Source organism: Gopherus evgoodei, chromosome 15, assembly GCF_007399415.2.
Source record: "Gopherus evgoodei ecotype Sinaloan lineage chromosome 15, rGopEvg1_v1.p, whole genome shotgun sequence".
Lineage (NCBI taxonomy): Eukaryota > Metazoa > Chordata > Testudines > Testudinidae > Gopherus > Gopherus evgoodei.
In genome coordinates, this window is record NC_044336.1 from 27,744,458 (window position 1) to 27,763,822 (window position 19,365).

At 43.7% G+C, this 19,365-nt stretch overlaps 1 protein-coding gene across 4 annotated transcripts in view; it reads right to left on the minus strand.

The window, feature by feature from the left end:
* Nucleotides 1-19,365, minus strand: part of RNF213 (ring finger protein 213) — a 91,411-nt gene that overhangs the window by 45,522 nt on the left and 26,524 nt on the right. The window contains exons 10-28 of one of the 4 annotated variants that reach the window (XM_030534253.1): nt 18,872-19,140; nt 18,695-18,712; nt 17,649-17,867; nt 16,101-16,299; nt 14,261-14,316; nt 13,825-13,978; nt 12,937-13,095; nt 11,825-11,923; nt 10,331-10,453; nt 9,669-9,855; nt 8,767-8,940; nt 8,389-8,547; nt 7,464-8,050; nt 6,795-6,960; nt 5,893-6,110; nt 5,184-5,324; nt 4,407-4,568; nt 2,664-3,807; nt 429-622 (exon numbers count right to left, since the gene is read on the minus strand). In XM_030534253.1, the coding sequence (XP_030390113.1) occupies nt 429-622; nt 2,664-3,807; nt 4,407-4,568; nt 5,184-5,324; nt 5,893-6,110; nt 6,795-6,960; nt 7,464-8,050; nt 8,389-8,547; nt 8,767-8,940; nt 9,669-9,855; nt 10,331-10,453; nt 11,825-11,923; nt 12,937-13,095; nt 13,825-13,978; nt 14,261-14,316; nt 16,101-16,299; nt 17,649-17,867; nt 18,695-18,712; nt 18,872-19,140 (4,428 nt within the window). Of the gene's footprint in view, nt 1-428; nt 623-2,663; nt 3,808-4,406; nt 4,569-5,183; nt 5,325-5,892; nt 6,111-6,794; nt 6,961-7,463; nt 8,051-8,388; nt 8,548-8,766; nt 8,941-9,668; nt 9,856-10,330; nt 10,454-11,824; nt 11,924-12,936; nt 13,096-13,824; nt 13,979-14,260; nt 14,317-16,100; nt 16,300-17,648; nt 17,868-18,694; nt 18,713-18,867; nt 19,141-19,365 lie in introns of those variants that run through there. The other 3 variants (XM_030534254.1, XM_030534256.1, XM_030534255.1) reach the window with 3 other exon arrangements.

A 19,365-nucleotide genomic window follows, 5' to 3' on the forward strand; every position in this document is an offset into this window, starting at 1 on the left:
CTTAAATCAACAAATCATACTTGGTGTTACTGTTTGTTTGCTAATCCATTGGTAACAAGCCTAGTTCCAAAGTCTAAATCACTGGATTTTGACTCTAAGAGGTTCTCAAGCAGCCGTTTCCTTACTTTGCCCATCTGTAAATTCTGATTATTACTGTAGAAATATTTCTTCATCAGTTTGAGTGTCTGTACGGGGAAATAGACATTTACCCACAATTTACCAGTCAAAATCTAATCTTTCCAAGCCTATATTTTCCCTCATATTTAAGCTTAACTGTTTTGGTTGGAAATAACCTCTCCTAATAAAATATCTCACTTAGAAAAGACAGGAAACTTTCAAAGGAAAGATATTGGATACCATTCAAGATAGGTGAAGCTGTGATGAGATGATATCAAAATGGAATATCATGCGTTTTTGCTGGTACTCACTGATGACGTGATATCAAAATGGAATATCATGGGTTTTTGCTGGTACTGCAAGTGCAGGAAGGACAGGAGGGATCTCAGCACTTTGCCTTCATCCACGTGCGGTTCAATCAGCCTGATGGTTTTTAGAGGCACGCTAGTATCATGTAGTTTTGTCTTCAGTTTTTCATGTAGCCTCTTCACATACAGAGATTTTCCTGTGATTGTTTTAAAAAGGGGGACACATTCATTGTAAGTGAGAGCTAGAAAACAAAAATATATAGAAAAACGGTGGACTGCCATATTGGAAAATAGTGGACAGCTGCTTCCTAAATCCAGTCTGCCCCTTGATTATTTTACTAAGGATCTATTCTGAGAGGAGGAAAGGCCTGAATTTGCTTGGAGTGGTTGTTGGTGGCTCAGGAACTGAGCTGAAGCTGTCTCCTGCCACTGAACGATGCCTTTGCCCAAATTTGCTGGATTCCATTGAGAAGTCTGGTGAGAGAGATGTTGCTATTCATGATCTTTTCTTTAGGACTCTCATAAACTATTTTCTGTTACATGGGGCTGTTTCTAAAAGTCATAATCTCAGGTAAGACAGGTAGCTGGCAGGCAGGCTTCCAAATATCTATGTCAAGTGTCCTCAAGCTTCCTCTCCTATAGGCTTTTGGACATAAAACCCCCTTTTTGGGGTACAAATCAAATGGCCATTGACTCAGCTGCACTCAGGTTCCATTGGGCGAGCTAAGGGAAAGGGAGCCCAGAGGGAGTTGGTTGCAGTTCTTAGCTTCCTGGCTGGTTCCATGTCAGCCCCAGCCAGATATGAGAACGTGGAGGTTGTACTAATCCAGAGGTCAGCAACCTTCGGCACGCAGCCCATCAGGGCAACCCGCGTCTCTTCCTGCAGCTCCCATTGAATGGGAACGGCGAACCGTGGCCACTAGGAGCTGCAGAGGCCGTGCCTGCGGACAGTCAACATAAAAAAATTGTCTTGCAGCCCTCCAGCAGATTACCCTGATGGGCCGCATGCCAAAGGTTGTCAACCTCTCTTCTAATCTACCCCAGCTGGCTACAGCCACAAGGGGCCATAGAAGGAATGCCAGAGTGCAGCCCTCGCCACGGGTGCTGCGGGGCACCTAGAGTTGCAGATGGCTATCCCAGCTCTCCACCCATTCCATGCTTCCTAACGGCACTGTACCTGGTGCCTGCCAGCCCCTTTTGAGCCCCCTGCACCAATATGAAGGGACAGGAGTGGAGCAGGAAATCTAGGCCCAGGTCTTCCACAAGTGAAGCCATGGCTGTAACTACTGAAAGAGCTGCCCTGGGTTTCCAGTTTTTATCTACGAATATAAATTTGTCCACTAGGCTCTGATCACTTCCTCAGAGGAATGCAGGAGCTTTCCATTCCGATCCTAAATCGGTTTCTCTCGGGTAGGGCACTGCCAAGGCAGAAGTTCCGGAGGGCGTGTGGAAGTACAGGAGCCCTCTGACGAGGCCTAGGTACAAGTCTGAACTGGTTGTAGTACATGCAGAAAAGCAAAGCCGACTGGTGCCCTACTGGGAGAGGGGTCAGGACCCAGAAGTCACAAACATACTGGTTTCAAAGCAAAAGGTCATAGAAGATTTTAGAATGACAGCAAAAGTCTGAAAGAAAGACCTAAAGAAAGAGCTCAGTGTAAGTTCGAAAGCTTGTCTCTCTCACCAGTGGAAGCTGGTCCAATAGCTATCAGCTCTCCACCTTGTCTCAGTGACAGCCCCACAGTCTCTCAGCTGTTGTGTTCTGGATCAGGCTCTAAAACTGCACACTCATCCAGATACACACACCACATTTATTTGCCTGACTGCACGTTTTAGTTTCAGCATTTCACAACAGCAGACTCTCTGTGGCCTAGGGCGGGCCTTCTCAACCTTTTTCTTTTTGAGTTCCACTTCAACAGGCTATAAAAACTCCATGGCCCACCTGTGCCAAAACTACTGGTTTTCTGCATATAAAAGCAAGGACTGGCATTAGAGGGTAGCAAGCAGGGCAACTGCCTGGGGCACCCCGTGAAGCTAAGCTGCTCAGGCTTCTGCTTCAGCCCTGAGTGACAGGGCTCAGGGCCCCAGTCTTCAGCCTCATGCAGTGGGATTTTGGCTTTCTACCCTAGCCCCCGGCGAGTCTAATGCTGGCGCTGCCTGGCAGACCCCCTGAAACCTGCTCGCGACCCTGCAGGGGGCCCCGGACCCCTGGTTAGGAACCACTGGCCTAGGGCACCTTACCTACTCCAGCTCTTTTAGAGGACACGATCCCAACACACATGTTGTCATTGAACACAGAAGCTGCTGACCCTGCAGGCTGTGTGACTCTGTAATGGTTCCTAAGATACGTCTGGATGTCCCGTAGTGGCTCCTGGGGGATCATGTGCACTTTGTACTGGCTGAAGACGGAAGGGATGTAGCTGTGCTCTCTCTCGCAGTCACACAGGATCACTAGGCGGTAGTTGTCCTGGTGCAGCTGCCTGCACAGGCTCTGGAACAGCTTCTCCAGCCTGTAACTGACATCATAGCTCAGCTCATCTGCATAGAGCATGGTGTAAATCTTCTCCCCTTTGCACCTTGGCGTGAGGCACCGCCGCAGGAAGAGCCCCACTTGCTCAACGTCCGTCTCTGGGGTACACAAGAGCACCTCAGCGTAAGTGGGCAGGGCCTGGCGTGGACTATTCATGTAGATGGCCAGTGCTGAAGCCAGCACGTCGGAGCGAGGGCAGATGACAAGGTTGGGCCTGCCAACGTGCAGGCCTCGTGGGAGAACTCGAGTGACTCTTTCCTTCTCCAAATCAGCCAGACTGGCCAAACAGCTGCCAAGGGTATCGATATCCCAACAGCCCGGAAGGAATGAGCTCATGTACGCTATGTACAAGTCCCAGACCTGCTGCAGCTGTGCTGTCAGGTCTCTCTCGTGGCACAGCAGCTCTGGCAAGTTAGAAATATTCTTTCTTGATCTGTCAGACACCACGTGCTTGGAGGCCATACGCACATCTTGTCTGGTGCAGTTGTGTTTTATGAATGAGAGCATCATTAAGGCATTCTCACTGGGCTGCAGCATTCCAAGTTCTCTGCACAGGGAAACCAACTGCTCAGAGGTGTAGTAATTCAGGTAAAAATACTGAGATCGCTTCTCAGACATGAAGCATTTCCATTTCTCTAGGAACTTCTCCATTTCCCTGCAGAGGTCCAGGAGCATTGCCATCATGTCTCCTGTTCCAGAAAGCTCTTGGACAAGTTTCAAACGGAAGTTCATGCTAATGCACACCTCACTCATGGGTGAGCAGTACACGTGGGCAATCCAGGATCGGAAGAGCATGTTCCCAGCTGAATAAAGGTCTATAAAGGACAGCGCAAGTCTCTGGACATTAGAAAACACCTGTGCGGGGGACAACAAAAAACAGCGAGAAACAGATTTTACAGGGACTGTTGAGGCTAAGGTGCTTCTTCCCAGCTGTGAAAATGACACCGCTATCTTTAATTACAAGGGAAAGGGACAGAGTCTGGGAACTAGTGAAAGGTGCCTGGATTGACAATCCTGGAAACTGAAGGTCCTAATGGGGCTCACAGCTGTCCTGCGGGGATTACCGCTGGGAACCAGAAAGGAATTCAGTCTCCATGGTCCCATTCAAACCTTGACCACTCTGCTGGGACAGGCAACAAAGTGATCAGATGTTATGTGGACAGCTATTTGCTACAGGTTGGAATGAGACCAGACAACTCACTCAACGCAGGCTGGAGAAAGGGGGAGAACACCCCTGATTCAAACACCAACCTGGTCCACATTCAAATAGGAAAAATGGAGGAGGAGAAAGGTTTCATATCCCGCTGTTAATCCCTGAAGCAGTAAGTCCCACCTCTGCAATTTTTAATGTTAATTGACTGTTTTAAAACTGACGTGATAAGCTTACAGTCTACCCCCAGCCCTAGAAGAGCAGGAAACACCTTGAACATGGAAAGTAGCTATTGAAACCTGACCTCAGAAAATTTCTCCACCTCCATGCCCTGGTCTCCCTTTCCTGACATCAGCATCAGCTTGTTCAGCAGCTCCTGGAGCTCCTCCAGGGAGTACTGTCGCATCTCTTCACTGTCACCATGGCTTTCCGGGAGGCTGAGGAGCAGGACAGTGTCCAGAGAAACCTGCCAGGGAACACAAATCATTAGCGCAGACACATTTTATCTTCATCTTCCCTGGTTTATACAATGCTCATGGACAGCTTTGGAGAGCTTTCCTGTCTTGTCACCTGTAACTAGGAACAGAGAGGGCAGATGGGGCCAACAATAAGCAGAGGTCAGTGCCAACCCTAAAAAAGAGACTGGACAAGGGAGTGGAAGAGCTACAATTACCTAGGAAACAAAGCATTAGGTGTTAGAGATCAGCAGCTAAGGACAGCAGCAGAAAACTGTCATCACAGGGTAGACTCAATAGGAAAAGCCTTTGGCCTCCCCACATGATCTGTCTGCTGCTTCTACTGTCACACAATAACCCTTGCTACATGATCGAATTGAACTGTTGCTGGAAGTAGTTTTCTCACAATAGGTCTCGCTGAACTGGCACCAGAAACAGTTTAAGTGGAATTGGAGACAAAACGAAACCTCTTTCAATACTGTTCCAGATAGCTGGACTCTTATTACAGGATTAGTGCTCTTTGCTAGCACTGTAAAGCTAGCCAGTCAGGACAAATGGACAGACAGACGGATGGGGCAAAAAGACCTTGGACAGTGCACCCTGCAGGCAGGTGAGCGAAGTCTCACCTTCTGGCCCTCTGGCGGTGCCCTGATGACATATATTCCTTTGCTGTTGATTGTAGTTGCTAGCGATAAAGATGACAGTTCCACGGATCCATGGCTCTCTTTCACTGTTTTTAACCATTCCAAGTGTCGAGCAGAATCTTGCTATGGGGAGAAGAGGGAAGCTATAATTCAGATTACTCCCATTCATTACTTCACTTTGTCTGCCAGTTCACACAGTGAGATCATCCTAAACACTAGCACGTACAACAGAGGTCATGAGAGACAGAACTGCCAGCAACGGAGAAGGGAGTTGTTGCCAGTCATGGAACGATCCCCCAGTAACATGTAGGTGCCAGAGTGTTTAAAGGCTGACATCCAGGGACACACAATGAGCAGACTGTTAAGAGGCTTGACTACATCACAGCCCAAAGAATATCAAATCTTATCAACAGCAGCTCATACGGTAGGTAAGAGCCTGCGCTGCTCTAAAGCCTCTTGGTGTACATAGGTACACGGATGAATTAGCATACAGCAGCAGCAGCAGCTTAGGCTCAGGATCGCTGTGCTTCAGTTGATTAAAATTAGAAACATAAAAGGTATTTAAAAGAGCTGCACCTACATCCCCATATACTGCCCATAAGAATGGCTGGCTGTACATCGATCCCCCAGCTGTATTATAAAAGCTGGAGGGTAATAAGATGAACTGAGAGATCAGTACTGCGGGATTTACCAGTTTCTTGGGCAGGGTCTTATCACTTTCCAGGGCTTTCCACAACTTCTTCAAGCACTGCATGAACTCCTCGAACCCCGACTCCCGCTTCAGCTCATACAGCAGGGAGGAGTAGCCTAGCACAGCATCGTGGAAACAAGCCACACGATCCACATCCATGTCATTCTCCCCCGCTGAGATGGAGGCCAGGTCCACAAACACCTTCAGCTCATTGATATCTTAGGGAAATGGACAATGGGGTTCAACACCATTTTGTTTAATCTCATTCTGCAACAAGATGCCAGCATGCTTAAACCACAGAGTCTAAAGTCACCCCCTAGAAGCATTTCAGTGCAGACCTCTCCACTTTCTGGTTACTCCTGACAGCTTCACTGGGTGACCCCTCCACATTACTCACATCCTTGGTCCTTTCTTTTCTAACAGGAGTAAACTGTGGAGTGGAGGAACAGCAGGGAAGGAAACAAAGCTCTCTACTTATGGGGGGAGGGAAGGGATAAGTACCTGGCCTGACTGACAGAATCAGTGAGGCCACTCCTGTTATTGTTAAATAAGAGCAACGGTCTTTGTTCTCTCAAGTTTATCAGCATTATCATCTCTGATAACTAGTAGTGGTATCAAACAGCAGGTGTCAGACAGGGTACCAGCATTCATCAAATCCATCTAATAATATCAAAGTGTGTTCTATCTTCTGAGGGCCATTGCACAGCACTTTGCAAACCCACATACATAAGAGATGCTCATACCTGTCAGTATGAGATAGGTCAGTTCTACCTCAGTTTCATATGGTTACCAGATGGGTCAGGACCTTCTCAAATCCCAAGAAGATGGCATCACCCCTATATCACTTGTCTTCCTACTGTTTGCTTTTGGAAATTGGGCAGGAAAAGGCACATTTATTTTACCTTCCAGAGCCTCTTTCACCCAGCTGATGAAGTCCTTCCGGAGTGCGAGTTCCTCAAGGCACCTACGACGGGGCTCAGTGATCCCCTGCAGCCATTCCTTAGCACGCATCAGAGCAGGGCTGATGGAGTCCAGTTTTTCTTTCTTAAAGGATTCAAAAGTGTCCGTCTGCAAAGCAAATGGTGCAAATGGATCAAAAAGAATCCACAATTTAATAACGGCCATTATAACTTCCTCCTGGTGGGGGAAAATGAAGGAGGAATCCCTCTCCCACACCTGAAACAGAAGCATCAGATATTAATCAGTGTGTGAGTTCCATCAGCTAGACCATAGCCGCCAGGGCTGAGAGTCCACAGACTTGAGTTACTCTGCCACTGAACCACTGTGTTACTTTGAGCAAGTCATTTCACCTCTGTGCACCTCACCTACCTGATCTGTAAATGGGATAATAATGCTTAGTCATCTTTGTAAAGTGCTTTGAGATCTATGCAAAGCATTATACTATTAATTATTATTTTAAAAGGAGACTGCACAATGCATGGCCTCAGTAAAGCTGTTTGGAGCCAAACGTTAATCCTGCCAGACAGAGAAAGACTTACAACAGGGTTCAGATTTACAATGTCTTCCTAAGCAGTGTCTGAAGAGCGGTTGGTTTAAAGTGAAATACTCACAAAGTTCAACAACATTTGTAGGATTCTGAAGTCACCGGAGAGGTTTAAGCCCTCTTTGACCTTGGCAATGACCTTAGCAGAGTCGAAAGCTAAGTGCAGTTCATGGTACTGCTGGATTTGCTGAAGCCGTTGTCCTATCCATTCTCTGTTGTCTACTGGGTCCAGCTTGCACATGATCTGAAGGTCAGTGCTGATCTGCTCATAATGGCTTGTAAAATCCTTGAATATAGTATCTACCTCAGCAAATGTGAGCTTTCCAGATTTCAGATCATTATACAGTCTTCTATATTCACGGTAACAAGGAGAGAATAAATCATCAAGCTCCAGTATAGGAATAACCTGCTCTTCTGAATCCTCATCTTCCTCCACCATCATTTGGGCTTCCCTCTCCCAGCAGAGTTGGAAGATGTGACTGTCCTTGTACGTGTGCATTATCTGAGCCACCTTCTTCAATTCTGGGCTCAGGTTGTAATATGTTTCTAGGGTGCCCTCCATGGGAAAGTTCAGCTGCCTCACATCCACAATTTCAGCCAGTTCTTTTGAATCCAGATTTTCGTGATACTTCTCCTCAATTTCAACAATATCCACTTTAAACAAAGAAAGTCAAACATCAGTTTGCAACTTTTTACCCTATTCTCATAGTCCAGCTCTCTTGACCAGACATTGAATGATTCAGTACCACAAAACATCAACCTCTTAGATCCCTAGAGGTATCAATCACTTAGTAACATGAAGTACACAAACACTTCTTCTCCTGCTCTCCCTATTGCAAGTTTCTTCCCTGACTTTTTTCAGACTCCTCTCTCTCCAATTGTTTCTAGTCTCATTCCCAACTTTTTGTTCAATCCAGTAATTACTGAACAAAATCAGCTATACTGAAAACCCTCAAAGATCTTACTTCAAAGTGGTCCCCAAAAGAACGTACCTTTTATAAATGCCTGCACCTTCCTGCACATATCCAGAAGGGTTCCTATCCAATTTCTCTCTCTCTTTAGAGAGGCTACTTCTTTCTTCCTCCACACTAGAACTTTTTCCAGATCATTCTGCTGCTTTTTTATCTCTTGGGATGAGAGATGCTTATGCTCTGAAATGACAATTGTCAATAATCACCAGGAAAATCCCATACTGTGGGGCAGAAGGAGAGTACTCATCTTCTCCAAAAATGATACACTTCAGTAGGTGATGCTGCTGCTGCACATCAGTAATGACAACATGGAGTTGGGAGCACCATATAAAACACCCTCCAGAATTATCAGAGTAGGCCTAGAGCCCATCCCCCCTTAACACAGACATGTACACTTACGTAATTCCCATATGCAAATAAACTGTTTCTTGTGCTTTATAATAAGCTCCAAATGTTTTACTAGGATACGTCCATTCAGGAGGTTTTCAGCAACGTTTGTGAACACAGAGTCAGCCACAGCCATTAACTTCTTAGCGGCATCAGTAAGTTGTTCCAGGATCTTCCCACCTGCTCCTATCAGAGAAACAAAGGATTTAAATCCTGAATCTTGCCTCCAAAAGCCCAGAACTAGGAAAGAGGAGGAAACTATTGCCATATGGAAAAGAAACACTTTATGTCTCTTCATTTCACCATGACCTAACTGTAAAGTCTGTAATCTTGTTGTGTTGCACCAGTACCACAATACTAGTGATATACATCATCCACCCTTTTTAAAGAGTAGTCACCCACAAATACCCATGATCTAAACTGAGACATCTTGACACATCCTCCACTGACACACAGCACAGTGCAAAAATCCAACCCTCATTCCTAGGATGACATCCCTGGGGAGAAAATAAAAGCCCCAATTGAGTACCTGAAGCAATTGTCTTGTGCGCTTCTCATTTACAATAAGGGCTCAACTTTTCATCTCCTCCCCAAACCCACTGTTAGAAAACCTAAACTACAGTAGATTTTCCTTTATCCATAGACCCTGTGATTCCCTCTTACAGTACAAATCCCAGAGAAGACTCCACTGGGGTTAACATAGAATACTTCCTGGTTACACATAAAGGGTTTTCCTATGAAATTTAGACAGTTCATTAACTTTTGCTCTCCAACATCCAATCTCAACTATTAAGATTTATTATATCAACTCAATCTCAGTCCTCCTTCCATTTGCTGCTATGTACCATGGAGGAAAAAAGAGTGGGAACATCTCTTTCACAGTCCTTCAATACGAACTTCACATAAAACTGTACCATTGAAGTTGAAAAGATGTTTGATGTCAGACCACACAAGCAGATGATGTAAAACCTCATCAAAGTCATCCATAGGTTCCCCACTCTTGCTGCTTGGCCATGATTTCGTGATAATAGCTGACACAAGCTTGCCAAATTTGTCCAGGTTGTAGGAAGACACCAGATCAAGCAGATTACTCTCAGACTGCTTAAGACACAAAGGGATGGGGGATGCACAAGGATTTGAGTAAACTGCATTTGTCCCCCTTACACATTCCTAAGGGGCTGTGTCATTTAGCAGGGTTCCAGGGCCTAACGTACAGTCCAGCTGAATCATTTGGGTGCTGAGTGTTATACTGGATATAGGGGATAAAAAGCACCTTCTTTGCTGACTTACATTCCAAGTATGTTGCCTTTCAAGTGGCTGGCAAAGAGGCTGTGATGGCAAACACCAGTGAAGGGGTTAAAAGTATTTCTTCCTTGGTCCCTTTTCACACACATCCCTTACATCCCTGATTTCTCCTCAACATTTTGCTTTTCTAAACCAACTGTTCAAACATCAATTCAATGTACAATTTTATTCAGGTCTCAACCAACACCACTGACAGCTAGCAGGTCATTCGTTCAGGAGATTTTCAGGTGTACCTGTATCCGAGATTTCCACTTGAGAGAACATATATTACCTGGCATGCAGCATTAACTGCTTCCATGGCACAGTTTTCAAAAGATTTGCCAATGGAATGGTCTAGTGTTTCAAATTTCTCGTGGTGATGGCAGTAGGCTGCAATTTGTCGAATTGGTTGTTCCTGTTGGGAAAGAACAGACAATATTTCTCACTGATTTCATATTTTAAAAATGTGTGCTCTAAAAACGAAGAAGGATGGGAATATTTTGAGGAAATAATAAATAAAAAAAAAAGATGAAAAGGTCAATTTTCTATTATTTATTTACTCTGCTCCCAATAAACTCAGCCACCAGCACTGCACTATTTCCTATTGGCTAGATGTGACAAGTAGCAGAGGTGTGGCATGAAGACAGAGAGATGATGAAGTACTTGGTCGTTTTCACTATATACTGATATTTAATTATTAAATCTGTTTCCATCCCTCCAAAGCAGGTTTCTGGGTATGTATCAGTTCCACATAAAACTCAACAGCTTTAAGTGTTTAGGAGCTTGGGAGAAAAATGCCTGTTTTTCCAGTGAAGCATCCACAAGATTCACATGCTGAGAATACCACTGCTGCACTGTGTAAAAATGGAAATTTAAAAATAAAAGTTTTTAATTAAAAACTTGACATTTCTGAAGATTGGCAGGAAGGAGCCCCTTGGTGGAAAAGTAGCATTCAGGATCCCCACAGTACAGGGCCAAACAAAAGATAATAATCAAGTTTCAGTTTTGTGGGAAGGTTGGCTCACAAGAACGAACAGCTTTTGATGGTCAGTAGTCACACAAAATGCTGACTGTAAATTCTCTGGAGTTTTAAAATTAATATTAAACTCAGGAACCAGCTCATCCTATCCCACAGAGTCACGCAAGTTGGTCAACAGGTGGGTTGGAAATGTTCCTTGTAATTAACACTTATTTTTAAACTACTCTTAACAGATATATTTCTAACCATGAGCTCTCAGAACACCATGACGAGTAAAAGAAAACTGCAGCCATTACTTCCTGCCTAGCGCAGTGATTTTACCTATTTAGATTGTAAATTTTTCAGAGCAGGGACTGCCTCTTCCTCCTGGTATGTCTCTTTTCAGTGCCCAGCACAACAGGGCTCCCATGTGCTACCATTATACAAATAAAATAATAATGGTAGATGCTAAATATTTTATTCTGTCAAAATGGGATGTAAAATATTTTTGTCTGTCCAAATTTTCCAGTTTCCTTTGACCCACCAGCTACTAGCCACTGCTAGAGATAAGACAGCAGAAATATACAAGAGATCAGGGCTACACCATAGCAAAAGTTTATGCCCAGTTTCATAGACCCTTTAGAAATGTTGTTTATAACGGAAGTGGTTATAGTCATACGAACAGGCCAATGCAAAGAGCAGAACGTTTTAAGTCCATTTAGGTTCTAGTAGCAATATGCAAGGGTTGGTTGAGTAGGTTCTAGCTATTATGCCTTGACCTTTAGGACCATGCATGTGTAATGAATGAAATCTCCAGTCGCTTAGTACCTGTTTAATTCTCCCTTCCATGTCTGAAAGTAAAGTTTTCTTCCACTCCTCAGTGAAGCGTTCATCAGGAAAGCTTATCCTCACAAACTGGCTCCATACCTAAAAAATAAAAATGAGCACAGAGTGCAATTAAAACTAAAAGCAATCCGGGAAAGAAATCAGAGGGATTAGAAAAGGTCACGCATCTTCTGTACCAGCAATGTCCAACCTGTGGCCCTAAAAGGCAACTCTTTAAGAAAATTTATATTTGATTATGAATTGAGTCTATGCTCTCGTAACTGCATCCTACCATTTTTAAACGTAAGGGTCTGAGTCAGTCTCATCACAACACGGAGGAGGTAGGGGGGCCTACGTCTCCTGAAGCTGCAGGAACAGCTCTGGCAGGAGCCAGGCATGCTCTGAACAGCTGCTGTCCCTTCCCTGTTGAAGCTGAAGCTGACTGTTTTCAAGGGCAAAGAATCAGGGAGCTGTAACTTTTTGCTCTGTTTGTTCACCTGAAAGGCTGTGAGATGCCCCAAGAAAGCAAGACAGGAGCTTGAAAGGTTTTGCAGGAGGCAAGAGAGCACCCAGCATGGCTGCCCTCTCCTACAGAGCCACCCAGGAGAGAAACTGAAAAGCAGCACCCAGTTACAACTTCCCAATTCTCTGCCCCAGCTCCGGTTAGGGCAGCGTGGGGAGCTGCTTTAACTTGTGCCAGCTGACAAGTGTTCCCTAGACACCATAACACAGTCTAGCTACTCCATCTCCCTGCCTCAGACACACCTCTTCAGCAGAGAGACAGGAAGCAGATCACACTGGTTCTTGACCAGAGAATTCCCCCATGCCAGAGGCATTCCCATCTGGGCTAACTGTGAGTAGCTTTTGCTTCCTGGAGCAGCACAAACAGAGTGCACCAAGGCAGAGAATATGGCCCCATGTGCTGATTGGTGCCCCTTGACATTTCTGAGAGCATATCGTCAGCCCTCAGGCTGAAAAGTTCGGATGCCACTGCTCTATAACCTCTCAATGATGCAACAGTCACATCCACCAAAAAGTTGGTGTAACTAACCAATGTAACCCAAAGCGTCATCCAGGGAGGGATGTATCAAAGTGCTACATTAAAGAACACAAACCGTAAGTTCGTCAGGAAAACTGAATGTCACAATCGAATGGGTATGTCCTCGTAGTAAATACTGCTTTAACACCTCTCGAAACCAGCTTCTGGTGGCCGCCAGAGCTCTTTGGAACACTTCTATCACTGGAGTCTTCTGCATGGTTTCATCTCTTGAACCCTGTTATACAGGAAAGAAAAGACAACTGTTCTAAGCAGCAGAGCATTATACCACTGGTTTCAACATAATGCATTATAGGCCTAAAATATAAACTCTTTAAAGCACCACCCTGTTGCTTGTGGGGCACAAGAGAGAAGAGGATTGGAAGATCCACATTCAAGAGTGCTCACTGGTCTCCTTCCTTGATCTGATGGAACTTAGGTGACAGCATAGGATGGGGAGAAAAAGTGAAGAAAAAAATCACATTACGAGACTACCTCTGCAATGTCCCTAACTAGACTGGGAGAATGAAACCAAGGCTCATAAAGCAACATAAAATATTATTTTTTATATCTCTCTCTCTATTTATCTATCTATACCTATATCTATCTATCTATCTATCGATATAGATCGTGAAGTGATATGGATCAAAAGGCAGTTTAGAAAGTGACATTTTAGAGAAAAAAAGCTATAGAAGTATAAAACTAGACCCTACGTACAGTAGTTTAAACTTTAAAAACAAATTATGTAGACGGCTCTCAGAAGAATAGGTACTATTTTAAAAAGGTCGGAAGAATCAAAGTAATTACGTGGTTTTGTGTCATTCTGGAAAGTAGTTTTATTACAGGTTTGTTTGTTTGTTTTAGTAGAGAGAATTTACATCAAAATGAGCTTTAGAAAACAATAGAAAAATACAGCCATGGTCCCACATCTGTTCTAAACAACAAATATTATTTATCTAGCACTCACATCCAAAGGTTCTAATCTGACAATCCTTGAAATGATCTCAGCATTAGTAGCAGGTAACTTGTAATATTTTAACTCTTTCATTTTTAGGCAAATCATCTGATGAAGTTTTAGGCAGATATGCAAGCAGGATTTCCAAGAGTTCACTTGCAGCATCCTAATTAAGGAGAATAAAGAAATGAAACAAATTTCTCAGTGTAGTATTTCAGAAGCACAAGGGCATTTCAAATCATTTCAGGTTATCAAAGAGAAGGAGAATTAAAAAAAACAAACCCAAAAAAATCAAAAGAACCAGGGGAGTTTATGGGCAACTTACAGTTAGGTAAGAGAGCTAAACTGTTCCAGACAGAACCTCACACTGAAGGCGAGGCATATTTCAGTGTCAAAGGCAAAAGGGGAACTGGGCATTAAGAACAGTGTACTGAAGCCTTTCATTTACCTGTGCTGGTTACGATCCAGTACATGCAACTGTGCTTCGAAAAGTTTCTCTATCATCTAGGAAAGAAAGACACAAAAATTAAAACACAGAACTAGCAATTGTCCTAAAATTGACCTAGACAACTGTAAATGCAGAAAAGATATAGGTTTAAGGGCTTAATTTTATCCAAAATTATCACAGACACAATACATAACATTAAAAATCCTGGTGGGATTTTCAGAAATTACTAGTGCCCAATTTCAGAAATCTTGAAGGGGCCTGGTTTTCAGAACATTCCAAGAAATGACTTTCTGCAAATCAGGTCCCTTTAGGTTTTTCATGTTCGCATACAAACACTGAGCCACCCAAGATTAATCATCACTTCTGAAAATGTTGGCCCCTGACTTTTGAATTACCCTCATATGGTAATCCAACAGGAGGAAGAAGTAAATTTAGTTTAAATTTAGTAAATTAACCTTTTCAAATGTGTGACAATAAACTTCATCTTTTCCTCTGAATTATAAAGCAGGGGCAGGAATGAACCTGAGGCAGTATGGCCTAGAGGTTAGAGCACTGGACTGGGACTGCAGAGACCTGAGTTCTACTGCTGGTTCTGCCCCTGGCCTGCTGACTGACCTCGGACAAGTCACTTCATAGAATAGAATCATAGAAATGTACAGTGGGGAGGGACCTCAAGAAGTCATCAAGTCCAGCCCCCTGCATTGTGGCAGGACCAAGAACACCGAGACCATCCCTGACAGGGGTCTGTCCAACCTAGTTTGAAAAGCTTCCAATGACAGGGACTCCACAACCTCCCTTAGGAGCCTGTTCCAGAGCTCAATTGCCCTTATAGTTAGCAAGTTTTTCCTAATAGCTAACCCAAATCTCCCTGGCTGCAGATTAAGGCCAAAACTACTTGTCCTACCTTCAGTGGACATGGAGAACAATTGAGCACTGTCCTCTTTAGAACAGCCCTTAATATATTGGAAGACTATTATCAGGTTGTTCCTCAGTCTTCTTTTCTCAAGGCTAAACACTCTCAGTTTTTTCAACTTTCCTCATAAGTCAGGTTTTCTAAAGCGTTTATCATTTTCCCCTCTCCATGCCTCAGTTTCCCCACCTGCAAAGCATTCGGAGAGCTACTAATGAAAAGTTGTATCTAGGTACTATCCCTAACTTCGCTGGCTTCTGCAACAATCATTTTAAAAAAATCCTGCAAATTAATATTCACAAATTGCAGCCATATTCTCAGTCATTTTGCAACTCCATACAGGTCCAGATTATTATTATTTCTGCCAAGGCTAAATAGATTTGTATAAACACCACATCATTTACATCTGTAAATGTATGTTTTCTACACTATCTTATCCACTGTCCTGTTTTATATGACTACAGATGTACTGTAATCAGCACTGACATGGAATAAATAAATAAAAAAAACACACACCAAAAAGTGGCATGTCAAATGCAAAAATTACCAATCTTGCAGTGAGCAACATATATCCATTTGAACTACAGGTCAACATTTTTTCAGACAGATTCAGACTAATATATCAAAAACTGATTTGTTCCACACTCTAGCTAGATTCTCAGTATCCAATTCAAATCATAAGGCTTGGAGAGGAAATTCAATACTCTAAGAAAATTATCTTCTCCGACCCTTTTATGTCCCAGTCCATATAACCCAGAAATGACTCCCAATAAAGCAGTTAGGGGCAATTTTTCAAAGATATTTAGGTGCCAAAAGTTGAAAATAGCTGCCTAATGAGATTTTCAAAAACTCCTAAGTAGGTTAGGCACCCAGCTCTCACTGATGCCATTGACTTTACCATTACTTGGTTAAAATAGTCAGAAGACAAACCTCCATACTGCGCCATGTAATCCTTGTGTCCTGCAACCTGTGATAAATTCCTAGAAGACAGTCCAACAGCTCAACAGATAAATCAGTCAAAAACTCTGCCAAGTTCCCGAGAGGCAGCAAGCTGATCCACGACCTGACCAGTGTTGTATCTACTTCCATCAAGTGCTTCTTTCCTTTCATCAGCTGCAGTAGGGCCCTGCTGAACAGAAAGAAAAAAAAAAGGGGGGGATGATGGCTGTGAATTATACAGAAGACTGGGACGGCACACAGCAAACAAACAAAAAGAGACATCTCCTTTGGACTCTGGTGCCTTCTGCATTCAAACCTGATGTCAGGGAGAATAAAAAGGACATACCACACCCCCACACGCTCTCCAAAACCAGGTACTTTTATATTTGGGCCACATTCTGTGCTGGGACCCTGAGAAGCTGCTCTAACTTATGGCAGCCTTACTGAATACTTATGGGCTGCTACACAGCCCAGAACTGCTGGAGCACAGAACGGTCCAGCCATTCCCCACTCCCACTCTAGAATACCCCTATGCTGGGAGCTGAAAAAGGACTGCAGCCCTGGGCTTCATATATTAGACCCATATTGCTCCCACATCAAAGAATTTCCTTGGGGGCCCTTCTCACTCCTTTATGGCACTAGAGCAACATACAGGGCCCAAAGGAGGGAGGGGGAGACAGAATCTGGCTAGTAGTGGTTTACATGAAATAAATTTTAAACAGCATTTAACTTTTCACACTAGCAGGGAAAGTCTGCTCAGAGCCTGGATTGACCGCTATGGCACCCAATTTAACAGGGATGGTGCCTGTTTCATCCCCTTGGCAGGATGGAGTGCAGCTCCTCCTGCCCTTTCTTGGAGATCTCACAGCAGCAGCTCCCTCTTTACACTATTATGCACTGTCAGACACCATGCTTTTGCTAGCAGCATTGGAAAAAAACCAGACAAACAAAAAAAAAAAACCCACCAGAAAACACACAATTCCAGCATGCACTGCAGTTACATTCAACATCTTACACATGTCAAAATGTCAAAAGGACTCGTACACAGTTTTCTTTCTTTTAAGCGTCTTTATTTAATTAGAACTCACCAAAAAGTATCTGAAATTGTTAAGAATGTACATTTGTGATGCTCGAGTTAAGCACTAAGATAAAGAAATCCTCTGAGAAATTAAGACTTCTATCTTATAGGTTATGTTTCAGTCACATGAGATTTAAAGCAACCTTGACAGAAGAACCTAATTAAAATCAGGATTTCTCCAGACAGGCACTATTAGATATCAGTCACCAAGCTTACAACATTCAGTTAAATGCATGCATGCAATGCAGATACTCTGCCTTCTTCTATAGTCCCCATTTGGTAGAGTGCACTCATGGACTTTCAGCCTAAAACATTAATAAGATAAAAAATGTATTCATATACCCCCAAACCACTGACGGTGACGTAGTAAAGCGTTTAGCTAAGCCGCCAACAGTTTTAAGCAAAGGGGACGTCATCAGCGGTAATGCACTTCAAAAACTAAGTAATTCTGGAAAACTCACTTATTATAAGACTCCTCCTGTTTCTTCCTGAACTCAATGAATGGAAAACCTTCCAGTCCTGCCCAGATCTCTTCAGATTCAAGGTGACTCTGCACCCTCATGCCTTCATCAAGGTGAAAGGAAGCAGTGACCAAGTGCAGAACGGGGAGGACACACACCCACTGGTCCACTTGCTCATCGATGCACCTCTGGCACAAGTGGCTCAGGTACTGTTTCATGCTAGAACGGAGAAGAGATCGTCCCAGTTAGGAACGGCTGGTATGTTTGTTTGTCACACAGGTTTGGGCACAAAAGTAAAAATATGAACTTGCTCAGGTAGCGCCTCTGCTATTCACAAATGACATTTTATTCCATCAACTTGCAACCAGCTCCTCAGAAGGGACGTACAAGAGAAGGACTGGAAAGAGGCTGTAACCTTGTCTCTCGCTTCACAAAATGTGCTGATAGGACTATAGCTGTGGAAACTGACACCTCCTGTCCCAATATTACAACTGAAGAACAGAGGCAACGTTTTACTACATGTCTGTGATCACTGGAAGTATTTGAAACATCTCATGCAGTAAATGCCAGCTTGAAGGCACTGAGATAGCAGGCTCCTTAGATGGAAATGTCTGCAGATAGTGGCTGAGTATACCATTCTGCAGAAGGCAGTTAAGAAGAAATAAATGAGTTTTTCGACTAACCATCAAAGGACTTTCACAGACAACAACTGCTGAGGAATGGGAAGAGGGAGAAAACATCCCCTGAGAACCTAATCAGACGGTAAAGAATAAACTTCCAAACCATCTTCAGGCCATCTGCAAAACGATGTTAGTCTGTGCCAAATTTCCTCCATTCTGCAACCAAACTCTGGGTGGATTTGGGAGTTGGGCATGCCATTGTGGTTATCTCAGATCCTTCCTCTCCAACCTCCTCACGCCCCCAAAACACCTTCCACACACAAAAAAGCCCCAAGCTGATTGAGAGGATTTATAAAAACTCTGAGGGACTTAGCACGCCAGTTTTTGTTTTTATTAAAGATACCACAGCATGACTGTTCTGCATACCTTGCTGACTGATGCACACTTCAGTCCCATCCAATCCAGATAAGAAAAGTGCAAGAAGAATATACACAGTTAATATCTTTAACCAGAGGCAACCATTTTCATAAGTTTAGTCATTCCACACATCCACTAAATGCCACACCCTCACCTTACACACCCTGAAACTGATAAAATACCTACTACAAAACCACTGAAAACACTTCCTTGTTATGATTAATTTCATGGAGTAGGACTTCTTGTGGCTTCTGCTCCAAACACAGGAGGCTGCATACCCGACTCAGGTCCTCTTTGTTTGTTGGAAGTGCATAGCGTTCACCCAGTATAACACTGATCAGCCCCAGCCCCAACCGGCTCTTCACTGTCACATCCTTGGGTGGAGCGTTAGCACTGTTCTGATCAAGAAATGGTCGAGCTACTTTTCTCAAGTACTTCACTAGTAACTCCTTCACCTAAAACAAAAAGAAGGGGAAAAAAAACACACAATCCAACTGCACTGATCAACCTTTTTTTTTTTTTTTTTAAGGGATCATTTCTCTCTCTTTCCCACTATTCCTCAGATAGCTACCACAGTGGTATTCAATGGTATTAATGACGACTGGCTTATTGCAGGGCAAAGGTCTATTTACTACTGCGTATGATGCTAGAAAGGAGTGTTTGGATTTTCATCATGCCCG